General features: G+C 44.6%; 2 protein-coding genes across 3 annotated transcripts in view; both read left to right on the forward strand.

Moving 5' to 3' along the window:
• The window catches only part of MPST (mercaptopyruvate sulfurtransferase), a 12,940-nt gene extending 6,865 nt beyond the window's left edge, over positions 1 to 6,075 (forward strand). For both annotated transcript variants that reach the window (XM_042468039.1, XM_042468040.1), the window contains exons 2-3: positions 4,267 to 4,919; positions 5,664 to 6,075. In XM_042468039.1, the coding sequence (XP_042323973.1) occupies positions 4,267 to 4,919; positions 5,664 to 5,962 (952 nt within the window). In that variant the 3' untranslated portion in view covers positions 5,963 to 6,075. The remainder of the gene's footprint in view (positions 1 to 4,266; positions 4,920 to 5,663) is intronic.
• Positions 6,076 to 11,958: 5,883 nt separating this feature from the next.
• KCTD17 (potassium channel tetramerization domain containing 17) overlaps positions 11,959 to 13,754 on the forward strand; it is a 20,240-nt gene continuing 18,444 nt past the window's right edge. Inside the window, exon 1 of the mRNA XM_042469541.1 lies at positions 11,959 to 12,896. Coding sequence (XP_042325475.1) covers positions 12,666 to 12,896 — 231 coding nt within the window. The 5' untranslated portion in view covers positions 11,959 to 12,665. The remainder of the gene's footprint in view (positions 12,897 to 13,754) is intronic.

Here is a 13,754-nt window from a genome sequence, read left to right on the forward strand (position 1 = left end):
GGAAATTGGTTTTTGGTGGAGAAGATTGGAAGGATGGAATAATCCTACCACGAAGCCAGGCTCAGCTGACCACGGATTCAGACTAATCTGGAAAACAAAAATGTGTTTACTCAGATCCATGTTCCCATTTAAAAAACCGAACGGCCTGTTGATTTGTGAATGACTGTAGCTTTGCACGGTGTTTGTGTGTGTTTTACCTTTGGAACAAACTTTATTAGCACGTTCTCAGTCAGATTGTAATGACAAAGAAATTAATCACAATATAGAAGCACACACTGTGATTGGAACAGGTTGTTTTAGAACTCATATTGTTACTTAGAGACTAACAATATGAGTATGAAACCACGCATTGCTTTACAAGAAAATAAATAAAATTAAATTAAATTTGAAAGGGTGGAAGCAGGTTAGTGAGAGCTCCACAACTTGAGGGTGTCTTGTTGTACCATCATGAATTGTGCACAATAATAGCAAAAGTGTGAATACACACTCATTCCTCATGATGGAATGTCACACTGGCTCCAGATTAAAAAAAAAAAGTGAAAGGCAGACACTTCCATGTTTTCTGGGGGCCCTGTGCTACCTTACAACCAGGAAAATGAGCAGTTTCTCCCATTTGTTGGTGTTGTTTCGTGCCTTCAAGTCATTTCTGATGTATGGAAACCCTAAGGCAGTCCTATCATGGGATTTTCTGGGGCTGAGAGTGTGTCATTCACCCTAAGGTCACCCAGTGGTTTTCTAGGGAGCTGAACCCTGATATCCAGAGTCATAGTCCTTCTCTGTTCCGTTGAATTTACAACTCAGAGGCAGAATACATGGCTTTGCTTGCAGAAGGACCCATGAAGGGTTAGAAAAGAATCCTATCTGAAATCTTGGAGTGCCACTGCCAGGCAGAGTTTAACAGTACTGGGTTAGATGGACAATTGACCTTATTAGGCAGCTCCTTGTGTAAAGAATTGCTCAGTGGGCAAAGCAGTTCTGACAGAGGAAGCTGGGGTTTCATGGCAGAGACTCTTGGCTTGTTTTGGTTGTGGTTGGGTGACTTTTCCCCTTCAGTTTGCTTTCCAGTTTACTTTTACTGTACCCTACTCAGCTGCATGCACACTGCAGAAATAATCCAGTTTATCACCACTTTAACTGCAATAGCGCAATGCTATTGAATTCTGGGAACTGTAGTTTGTTGCGGCACCAGTCTGGAGCTCTGCAGTGCAGATGTAGCCACAGATCTGTAAACTTATACCCTTTCAACCCTTCCTGCTGGTCATAGACTATCCCCAAGGCAGTGGCAGTGGGGCACAAGATCTCCCTACTTTTCCACCTTCTGTTGTTGTTGTTGTTGTTTGCCTTCAAGTCCTTTCTGATTTATGGCAACCCTAAGGCAAAGCTCTCAGAGGGTTTTCTTAGTCAGATTTGTTCAGAGGGGATTTGCTTTTGTCTTCCACTTGAGGCTGAGAGAATATGGCTTGTCCAATGTCACCCAGTGGAGTTCCGTGGCTGAGTGAGAATTCAAACCCTTTTCTATAGTCTTAGTCCAGTGCTCAAACCACTCTACCACACTGGCTCCTTCTCTAATATGCTGGAAAAGCTATGGCAAAATGTGACCTCCTGACCATTTTTGCAGCTCTTTGATGCTCCCCCCCCCCAATGTTTTGTTTTTCATTGGAAAAAATAAATGTTGCTTCTGGACACACTCTTGGATTCTCTTTTAAAACAAGATCGATCTCCCCTCCAGTCCCAATATAGTATTACTAAACAAACTCTCCAAAGTGGAAGGTTTCCAGTCAGTCCCAGTTCTTTTTTTTGGGGGGGGGGGGGGGGGGGGGTGTTGCGGTGTAGGAGTTTGAGACTGCAACTATGAAAATCAGGTTTTGATTTGGCCATGATGCCTACTGGGTGACCTTGGGCAAGTTATACCCTCTCAGCCTCAGGGGAAGGTAGTGGCAAACCTCTTTTGAAAAAATCTTCACACGAACATGATAGGTTAGTCTTAGAGTTGCCATAAATTGGAAACACCTGGAAAGCACAGGACGATAACAAGCAGCACATGGGAGGAAATTGACCCTTGGACTTCTGGAGTTTGCTCATACCAGATAGCAAGGAAGGACATACTCTGGTTTGAACTGCAGTTTCTCCACAGTGTCTGATCCAAACATTTGCTTATGTTTTATAATCATAGTTTATAGGGAATGTTTTAACTCCCTGCAACTTTCTGGCCAGGCCCTGAGAGCCTCAGGAGAGGCCCGTCTCTCAGTCCCACCATTGTCCCCAGTCTCTGGAATTGCCTTCCAAGGGGGGCCAGAATGACTGACCAGAACCTTTTTTATTCCAACGGGCTTTTAAAAAAGATAATTTTTAAAGAACAGGTTAAAGCAGTGGTTCCTAACCTTCCTAATGCCACGACCCTTTAATACAGTTCATCATGTTGTGGTGACCCAAACCCATGATATTATTTTCGTTGCTACTTCATAATTGTAATTAAATAGGTGTTTTCCAATAGTCTTAGGCGACCCCCATGAAAGGGTCATTCGACCCCCAAAGGGGTCCCGACCCACAGGTTGGGAACCACTGGGTTAAAGGGTGCAGGATTGTTTTAACTGAACAATTTTAAATAGCTTTTTATCTTTTTAACTGCAATTTTAACCTCTTAAATGAAGATTTGAATACTGGGACTAATTTAATTGCATTTTAATATTCACTTTTTGTATATTTTAACTATATTGCTCCTTTTAAATTGTAAGCCACCTTGCGTCCCAGGTCTGAGAGAAAGGTGGGATACAAATATATAATACTAATCACCACCACCACCACACTTTCCCAGTATGGATATCACAGATCAAAAGTTTAACATACAAGGAAGTCTTTTCTGCAGTTGGGCATATAAGGAAATACTTTACAATACTATAAATTGCTTTAGGAGGCTTGCTTTGAAGATCTGTACAGTGGTGTCTTAGTAAATAAATAAGAGAATGAACTGCTTAACTTCCTTGCTTATTCTTCCTTTAGCACATCTTTGGCCCAGTACAGACTGGCATTTTGCGCCAGCCTGGGGTTGAAAATAGGGCTCGGGAGAGTGGAGCGTCCACATGCTCCTGAGTCCTATTGTGTGCCGCAGGCATCATCTTGGCACCCTGCTGTTTACATGGCCGTGCAGCGCCCAAACAGCGTGGTGCCACACGGATGTCATTGCGTGAGAGGGTGCCAGTGGTGCCCCGCGCACGGCACAAAGTGAACCCGAAGGAGCGAGTTCTTTTTAAGCCTCATGGAGGCCACAGCGTGTGTCTTCTGCGTCCTCCATCTGGGACAGAAAGGGGTGGCATCAGAAAGGGGTGCCCATCTGTATCCCCCCCCCCTTTGTTTCTTTAGCCAAGAACCACAGCTTGGGAAGGTTCTAGAGGTTTTGTTTTTTTTTTTGAGGCATGGATTACATTTTCCAGAATCCCCCAGCTGTTCTAGCAACAAATCGTGCTGTCTGGGAGATTCTGGGGATTGCAAGTCCCAAGCAAGGAACTTTGTTGAGCTCTGTCACATCTTAACCTGATCATAGAATGGGCTGGAATTTACCTTTCCATTTACCTGCACTTACCTTCTCAGCATGATCTTGGACCAGTGAACTCTTTCCTTTTGTTGCTCATAGGACAATATGGCGCGTGAAGGAGAAGAGACATTTTTATTCCTTATGTGTATATTATATACATACATACATACAAAACATGTAAGCCTTCATCCAGAGGAAAGATCTGGAAAATATCAGAACTTCATTGGCCACTGCAGAAAACAGCAGGTCAAAACACATTTGGCCTCTGTTTAAATGTAACTGTGGCCATTTACTTTCCTTCAGTTATTGATTTCTACCTTGTGGATCCTCAATCTTATTGCTATTTATGCGATTTGGGTGTGTATTTCTTTAAACATTGAACAATTTATTATTATAGTAGTAGCAAGTATATTTCTATACTGCTTATCAGTGAACTAAGCACTCCCTAAGCAGTTTACAAGGTGTAAGTCAATTGCTCCCAATAAGCTGGGTACTATTTTACCAGCCTACGAAAGGATGGAAGGCTGAATAGACCCTGGAGCCCTCCCTGGATCAAACTCACAACCTTGTGGCTGCAGTACTGGCATTTAACCTCTGTGCCACCAGGGCTTTTATTGAATAGCTCATTGCATCTTTCAATACTTGTTATACACCTGTATTTATATCCTGTTTGTTTTCTGCTGTTTTTGTGAGTTACATTCTCTATCTTTTCCTTTTGTTGTCTTTTACCACAGTGGGGCAAGTCTAGTGAAGTCCCAGATAACATCAGAACCCAAACAGGACTCAGACACAATGTCTCAGCAACTTCTCTATCGAGCTCTGGTGTCTGCTAAGTGGGTGTCTGAAGCAATCAAGTCTTCTCAGGCTGGGTTGGCTGTCCGGCTCCTGGATGCCTCCTGGTACCTTCCCAAAATGAAGCGTGATCCTCGGAGTGAGTTTGAGGAACGGCACATCCCTGGCGCTGCTTTCTTCGACATAGACCAGTGCAGCGATCGCACATCGCCTTATGATCACATGCTACCCAGTGCTGGGGAGTTTGCAGAGTACGTGGGCAAGCTGGGTGTGAGCAGTGACTCCCATGTTGTGGTGTATGATGCAAGTGATCAGGGGTTGTTTTCGGCCCCTCGTGTCTGGTGGATGTTTCGGGTCTTTGGGCATGAAGCTGTTTCCCTTCTAGATGGTGGATTAAAGAACTGGGTGCGGGAAGGGTATCCAGTCAGCTCTGGAAAGAGCCGTCCCACCCCAGCTGAATTCCATGCCTCTCTAGATAAGTCAATGGTGAAGACCCACATGGACATCAAAGAGAACATTGAGTCACGCCATTTCCAAGTTGTGGATGCACGGACTGCTGGGCGGTTCATGGGGATAGAACCTGAGCCTCGGGAAGGTAATGCATCTCTTTCTAGGCCTCAGGGGTAGAAGAATTGGGCTGGTTTTGCTCAGGGATTGACAGAAAAGAGGGAAGGCACTAATCCAGGAACAAGAAGAGAAGAAGCCTCTGGAGCAGTAGTTCCTAACATGTGAGTCTGTAAAAGCTTGTTGAGCACAATTGCTATCATCCCCCGGCAACCTGGCCAGCAGTGTGGATGATGGAAATTGCAGTCCCACCACATCTTGATGACCAAGGTGTTGGGAAGCACAGTTCCAGGTTCAGAGAAATTTAATTTATCATATCTTTAAACAAAAACGTTGTGGTAACAACAAACTCTTTTGTAAAATGTTGCTGAATTATGTTAGGCCTAAAGCCAGAGCTTAGAAATATTACTTGGAGGAGGGGAACCAGTTAAAGTAATTTTTCCAAGCTCTTGATTTGCTCTTCTCCTGATGAGCCTCCTGATTAGACATGATTTTGCAGATAGAATTTGCTCTAATAGTACAGTTTAATTCCACAAATAGGAGGCAGTTCATAACATAGATTGCCTTAAATAAAGATGATTTAAGCTGCAACGCTATAGATGTCTACTCATAAGTAAACCCCACTGAGTTCACTTCCAGGTAAAGTGGGCATTGGATTGCAGTGTTCACCTATTCTTCACAGAGATGCAGTAAAAGGAAATCAATGTCAGTCAAGTTCTTCTTGAATTGCCTATCCTTGAAGAACCATTTTGATGCGTTGTTGCTTTTCTTCCAGGAATTGAGCCTGGTCACATCCCTGGCTCAGTGAACATCCCGTTCACCGACTTCCTCACAGAGGAGGGCTTGGAAAAGAGTCCCGAGAAGATCCAGAGCTTGTTTCAGGAGAAGAAGGTGGATCTCTCCAAACCTCTTGTGGCCACTTGTGGTTCAGGCGTCACTGCATGCCATGTGGCACTGGGGGCATACCTGTGCGGAAAGCCTGATGTTGCAATTTATGATGGAGCTTGGGTGGAATGGTTCATGAGGGCACGGCCTGAACACATCATTTCGGAGAGCAAGGGAAAGAGCCAGTGAGATACAGCCTCCTGTCTCAGCTGAAGCAGAAATGTTGCCTTGACACTGGGAAGAGAACAGGCCTAACAAATCATAAGATGTCTTGCTGTCAAGTAAAGATTTTTTTAAATGGAGGAGTTCTGTGTTCCCTCTTTCTTGCCTACTTTTATGGACAGGGGTGAAATCCTCCCTTACCCCGAGCACCTTGATTGGGGTGGAGAAAGCACTGGTTATGGGGTGGAGAAAGCACTGGTTATGGGGTGGCAAAATATTTAAGTGTTAAACACAAGAACTTTGGGGGTCCTACCACACAACATAGGAAAAGGTGTTACTTTTGGGATTAATCTTGCACTCTGACTGCGGCAAATTATGTATTTTTTCCAGAGCTCAGAATTGTTAGTTTTGGGGACTATGGCGGGTTACACACCGCCATTTAGTACGTGCTCCACGTGTCCTAGGGTTAGGAAGGTTCTCACCTTCCTAACCGCCCCTCTCCTTAGGACGCGCAGAGCGCGTACTAAACGGCAGCACCCATCCACATGGGTGCTGCCATATTTACGTCTTGGACGCATAGCGTCCAGATATGGCACAGCGGAAGTGACGCTATGAGTGTGCACCTCGCACCTAGTGGCGCCACTTCCAGGGGCCAAAAAGGAGCGCCATTTCGGCGCTTCTTTTTAGCAGCGCCGGGAAGCCTCGCGGTCTGGCCACTGGGGCTTCTCGGCATAGCTGATGGAGCCGGTGCCAGACCGCCCGCTTTTGGGCGGTCTGTAACACACCTATGTTTCTTAAAATCTCCTAGCCACCGTAATCATATTCCTATGCTGAATGGGAGATTCTGAGATTTGTAGTCAACAAAGTAACATTTCTAAGTTCCACATTTTCCTGCTCATTGACTGCCATTTTTTTCATGGAAACTGAAATGCCATTTCTACTCATTTTTGAAAAAATATCAGATTACAAAGATTCTGTTTAAAATTAAACACAGTTTAAGGTACTTAAATATTCATTGTTTTGTTTTTATTAGTCTCTCTGTGTGTTTATGTCCTTCTGTTTCTGAAGTTCGTTGTCCACAACACCTGTGGTTGCTAGGGATTGACAGGGTTCTGGTGTACCAGATCTAATTTTCTTTAATACAAGATGGAGTCTCACTGACTGGAGCTTGGTGCAAAAGATGTACACATAAAATGAAATTAAATTCTACGCCCAGGAATTTGTTTTCATTATTGGGACAGAAAGGAACTGAAAATTCCTTTCCCATACTGGCTGAGATTCTACATTGAAGTATAGTTCTACATGTACGTTTTAATGCTTGCATGTGCCCTGGCAGCTGTGAAGACCTGTGGGAAGGGGAAGTGATTCAGACCCTAATGTAGTTACTGGACTCAGCTGGGTGGAAGGTGGAAGTGAGAACACATGCAAGGGTGTAATGCACCCTTCTTTTCCTTCCTCCAGGAGCCCATCCATTTTTTCACGGTCTGAATTGCCTTCCCACCTAACTCCCCAACTGGTTAGCAGCAGCAGCAGCCCCCTCTCCAGGTTGTGTGTGTGTGTGCTATTGGGATGAAACAAAAGGGCACAAGAACAGTCGCTGCCATAATGTCCAAAGAGAGGCCCATACACAAATAAGCCGAAATTATTTTCACTAATAGTGATGATCCATATTAGCTCCTGGTTACTTGAGTTTACAAAGGGTTAGCCATGTTACTGTCTTGCAAGACAAATGGCAGAGTCTTGTGGCACTTTAAAGACTACTATTTGTGGACTACAGCCCATGTCCTCTGAAGATTATGCTACAATAAATGTGCTAGTCTCTAAACTGTCATATGACTGCTGATGTTTTTGGTTACCGCAAGTTTTCTTCATTTCATTATAATTTAGTATAATTTAGGTGTGTGTGTGGGATAATTTTTGGTGCTATTGTAAAACAGGTGGGATCTTGAAATACTTGTTCCTCTTCTGCAAATGACACAGCTCTACAAGTCAATTCTGATCCACTTTTTCTCCTCATGCTTTATAGGTCATAACATGAATTCACATAGGTCTGTGCTGTCCCATGGTGCTGCAAATACCAGAGAGGCATCACCATCCTCCAGTAAAGCTATGTATATTTAGTTTCCCTCATTTTACCCTCTTCTCCAAAAAATAAAGAAAGAGGGGGAAAAGGGGGGGGGGTTTCCAAGAACATTTTATCAATTTCAGAAATGAGATTATAATTTTCCTCAGGATTATAATCTGTAACAGTGATTTCCAGACTCTAGTCTTCCAGGTATTTTAGACTTCAGCTTTCAGCAACCTCATCCATCTTGGCCAGCAATCAAGAATTCTGGAAGCTAGTCCAAAACATTTGGACAACCAAAGTTTGCGGACCACTGGTCTAGAGGATGCAATGAAAAAGTTAGTGGTTGGGAGAGAAAGAGCAATCTCAGGAACTACACTGGGTTGGGAAATATATCACCCTTCAGATTCTGTTAGATTGTAATTCTTGCTATCTATTTCCATTGGGTATGCTGGCTTGGGCTGCTGGGATTTTTTGGATTGGATTCATGGTTATAAAGTTCTGCAAGTAGTAAATTCCATCCACTAGGGGCCCTTTTTCAAAAAACATCACATTTTGATGGCACTTTAACTGTCATGGTTCTATCCTATGTAATCCTGGGATTTGCATTTTATGAAAGGTATTTAGAATTGTGAAGTTGAAGGCTTTCACGGTCGGCATCCATAGTTTTTGTGAGTTTTTTGAGCTATGTGGCCATGTTCTAAAATAGTTTATTCCTGATGTTTTGCCTGCATCTGTGGCTGGCATCTTCAGAGAACTCTTAGCCAGAGTACTAGAGCCTCCCAGTACTACAAATCCCCGGATTCCATAGGATGGAGTCAACACTGTTAAAGTAGAACCAAAGTATTATACCCAGATCATTGAAGTTGATGGGCTGGAAGGAGAGGAGGTTCTTCACTAGACTTAGGACCAAGCATGATGGAGGGGTATCTGCCTGCTTCTTTCTCAACAATGACCTTCTACCCTTGGCAAAGTGCACAGTCTTCAGGCTTTCATAGATTTTTGCTCATCTTGACTGAGGGGTGGCAAAGCTTAGGAAAATTACATTTTTGGGGAGTACATGTGTAAAACATACAATGCTCCAAAATGCTCTAGCCAGAATAAGCAGTGGCCATGAGAGCTGTAGTCTTAAAATGTACATTTCCCAAACCCATTATGGATTTTTGTGGGGTTTTTTTTAGATCCAGTGTGGGAATGTTTTTCTCAAACTTTCCTTTGTCATGGGAATACAGCAGCACCATTTAGAGGGGGTGAGAGAACAGTTGCCTCCACTATTTTTCAGATCACTTGTGATTATTTCTCTGGAATGGATCTCTGGTTGAGTTCCTAGTTCCAATGGAACAGTTATGTGGACATCCAAAGTTGCAAGTTTCTTTCTTTTAAAAGGGTGACCATTTGCCTCCTGATGATGTTGCAGTGGATAAGTAAGAATAGCCAGTGCTCTTAAAATGCCATTATATCTTAGATATATTTAAGTGCAGGCTATTTAATGGAGGAGATTCCAAAAAAAGAAAACAGTATTAGGCATGAATTATACATCAACACTTGGTACTATGGGATAATGCATACTGCTCTTACTAAATTGAAACAGCATGCTGTTATATGTGACAGCCCTTCAGCTGAAATGAATGGTTTGGGCACATACCTGATAGTCCTATCAGGATGTCACCTCTCTTTTCCCTGTTTAGTTCATCTACAGTGCAGTTTGTATTAAAAGGTTCCTGCAAGTGAAGGGAGGATATCAACAAGTGGTGTCAAACTGCATTATTTCTACAGTGTGGATGTTTTCTAATGCACACATAATCCTTCACTATTGGCTTGGCTGGGTAGGGCTGATGGGAGTTGCAGTCCTAAATCTGGAAGACTGCTCTTTGGCCAGTCCTGTTTGAAGGGCTCTCACAAATCATAGGCTTGCAGTTGTGTTTGCCACCTTTCAGTGCTATTCAGAGTTGGATTCTGAGTCACCAGCTGCCATTCTGCAGCAAGTTTCCTGGAAACTATGCAAATATGGTAATATGGCACAAATGTGACACCAGATGCCTGCTACATTGCCATTCCACCACATCAGACAACTTGGGAAGTGCTGCCTTAATGTACATTAAGCCAGGAGTTGTGATCTTATAGCACGTGTTTCTATATCTGAAAACAGGTTGATCACATATATAGTTTCAGTTCTGAACTTGGAAGAGCAAACTTGAAAAAGCAGAAGGATTCTGTGAGCTGTAGCCCAAAAATAACTCTTCCAAGATGGTTTTCATTTATGTGTACATTTAAAACTAAAATTAAAAATTGGGCTGTTGGAGTATTTGGATATTGTGTGATCTTTACCATTGCAGTCAACTATGCAAAGCTCAGCATCAACCTTTCCTAAAACAATAGCCATCAGTTGTATTAGATTAAAACTCCATCATCCTCAGGCAGCAGAGAAGTTGAGAGATACACTTTAAGAACATCATTTGGGGGAAGGCTGCCGTGTGTGTGTGCCTTCAATTTGCTTGTCGACTTATCACAGAATTATAGAGTTGGAAGAGACCACAAATGCTATCCTGTCCAACCTCCTGCCATGCAGGAATAAACAATAAAAACACCCCTGGCAGATTGCCATCCAGCTTCTGTTTAAAAACCTCCAAATGAGACTTTGCCACTCACTCTCCAAGGCAGCATATCCTCCTGCTGAACAGCTCTTACTATCAAGAAATTCTTCCTAATGTTGAGGTGGAATCTTTTTTCCTGTAGCTTGAATCAATTACTTGGTGTCCTGGTCTCTGGAGCAACAGAAAACAAGCTTGTTCCATCCTCAATTTGACATCCCTTCAAATATTTAAACATGGTTATCATTTCACCCCTTATCTTTCTCCAGGCTGAACACAACCAGCTCCCTAAGCCACTCTTCATAGGGCATGGTATCCAGACCTTTCACCATTTTGGTCACCCTCCTCTGGATATGCTCTGGCTTGTCCACATCCTTCTCGAATTGTAATGCCCAGAACTGGACCCAGTGCTCCACATAGGGTCTGATCAAAGCAGAACAGAGTAGTACTATTACTTCCCTTGATCTAGGCTCTATATGACTTACATTGATGCAGCCTAGAATTGCATTGTCTTTCTTAGGTGCTGCATCACAGTGCTGACTTATGTTCATCATGTGGTCATCTGAGTCTTCTAGATCTCTTTTGCATGTATTGCTGTCAAGCCAGGTCTCACCCATCCTATATTTGTACACATCATTTTTATTGACCAAGTGTAGTACACTACATTTCTCCCTGTTGAAATTATTTTTTTTTAGTTTTGGCCCAGCTTTCTAATCTATTAAGATCATTCTGAATTCTGATCTTGTCCTCTGGGGCATTGGCTGGCCCTCCTAATTTGGTGTCATCTGCAAATTTGATAAGCATGCCTTCTATTCCAGACTCCAAGTCACTGATAAAGATGTTGAATAGCATGGGGCCCAGAAGAGAATCCTGCGGATCCTTGCTAGTCACTTCTCCCCCAGAAGAGCAGGAGCCATTGTTGAGTCGAAGATGCCAACCACAGCTGCTGGCGAAATGTCAGGAATAAACTCTTCTTGAACATGGCCTTGTAGCCTAAAAAACCCACAAAACATCTATATAATATAGCATTCCTCTTTGAAGAGAGCCAGTGTGGCCTAGTGGTCTGAGTGCTGGACTCCAACTCCAGAGACCAGGATTTGATTCTCTGCTCAGCCATGAAACCCACTTGGTAACCATGGGCAAGTCACACTCTCTCAGCCTCAGAGGGGAAGGCAATGTCAAACCTCCTCTGAACCAATCTTGCCAAGAAAGCCGCATGACAAGGTTCACTTATGGGTCACCATAAGTCTGGGGTGACCAGATATCCTAACCACAAAGGAGGAGACGCCACCACAGAATGTAGGGACCCTGGAAAAAGAATAGGAATAGAAGGCCATGAAGAAGAAGGCCATGAGAAGCATAAACGTTGAGGCAGAAATGCTAGTAGGTTCTCTAGGGGCATGAGGTTTGTTTATTGTGCCACACTTTTTGTGGAAGAAGACATCATTGATGCGGCAGTCATGAATGTGAAAAGAGGACATAAAAACTGAAATGTGAAGAAAATACGTACTTCTTATTTGCTTTGGAAGATTTCCTTTATTCAATCCATTTTTGTTATTATTTTAATTTAAAATGAATAAAGGTAAAATCCCCCCCCCCAAAAAAAAGAAAGAAAGAAAGAAAGAAAAAAGAAGGAATGTAGGAGACTGAAGAAGAATGTCAGACCTGCCGACATTAAAGCCCAAAGCCCTTGATATGGATGGAAACGCCATGCTTCTTAGTGCCTCCTCAGAATGGAGGACCTTTTTTGGAATGAATGGAGGGCATGTCCTGGAAAAGGAGGACGTGGGACTTGAAAGCACACAAGACAGAGTCAGAGCAACCTTTCTGAAAGCAGCCCTCCCTCGTCCTTCCCAAGGAAAGAGAGGAAGGCCCTCCTCCTCCAGCACCCCTCCTTCCCTCCTCCTGGGAAAACTACAAGTCCCAGAATCCTCCGGCCCCTTCCTTCCCTGCCTCCCTCCTCCCCACACCTGCCCCGGAGTCCCTCCCTTCTGTGGTCCAGAGAAAGAGAGAGAGAGAGAGCGAGGAGGACGGAGGCTGGAGGCCGACGAAGAAGAGGAGGAGGAGGAGGAGGATGGAGAGCGGCCAGGCGGCGGGGTTAGCCTCCTCCTCGTGTGGCTGGCGGAGCGGAGGCAAGGCCAGCCCCAGCCCCAGCCCCAGCCCCCCGTCCTCGGCCCCCGGCGGCAAGTGGGTCCGGCTCAACGTCGGCGGCACTGTCTTCCTGACCACCCGCCAGACCCTCTGCCGCGAGCAGAAGTCCTTCCTCTGCCGCCTCTGCCAGGGAGAGGAGCTCCAGTCCGACCGGGTGAGAGGCAGACAAAGCAGGCGCCTCGCAGCAAGGAGGCAGGCAGGCAGGCAAGGACCTAGGTAGGCAAGGGGGCAGGCAAGGAGAGAAGCAGGCAGGCAGACAGAGAGCTAGTCAAGGAGGCAGGGAAGCAGGCAGGCAAGGAAGGGGGCAAGCAGGCAAGCAAGCCAAGAAGGAAGCAGGTAGCCAGGCAGGCGAGCAAGGAAGGAAGGAAGAAGGCAGGCAGAAAAGTTAGCAGCTAGGAAGGAAGCAGGCAGGCAAATAGGCGACATCCTGGGCTTGCCTCAGCACTAGCTCTCCCAGTTCCCCCTCCTTCCCCCCTGTTTCTTTGGCTCTGGTGGCAGGTTTCCGTCTCCCTCATGAAACGGAAACTCTTTCTCTGGTCCTTCTTACTTGCTTTGTTTCTGCAAAGCCAGACACAGAGAGAGAGAGGCCTGAGCCAGGAGGGGGGAGTGCAGTGGCCCTCCAACTTTTTGCCTTTGGGTGAGACCCTTTCTTTCTTTCTCTCGCTCTCCTTACTGTCTTTGTTTGTGCAAAGTCACACACACACACACACACACACACACACACAGAGCCAGCATGGTGTAGTGATTTGAATGTTGGACTATGACTCTGGCAGACCAGGGTTCAAATCCTGGCTCGGCCATAGAAATCCACTGGCTGGCCTTGGGCAAGTCACTCGCTCTCTGCCTCAGAGGGTGGAAATGGCAAACTTCATTTGAAGAGAAGAAACTTGCCAAGAAAACCCCATATAGGTTCACCTTTGGGTCACCATAAGTCAGAAACAACTTGAAGGCACACAACAACGACAACAACAACAAGAACAATGTAACCCCTCTTTACATCTACATCTAGATG

The sequence above is a fragment of the Sceloporus undulatus genome, chromosome 5 (assembly GCF_019175285.1).
Source record: "Sceloporus undulatus isolate JIND9_A2432 ecotype Alabama chromosome 5, SceUnd_v1.1, whole genome shotgun sequence".
Taxonomy (NCBI): domain Eukaryota; kingdom Metazoa; phylum Chordata; class Lepidosauria; order Squamata; family Phrynosomatidae; genus Sceloporus; species Sceloporus undulatus.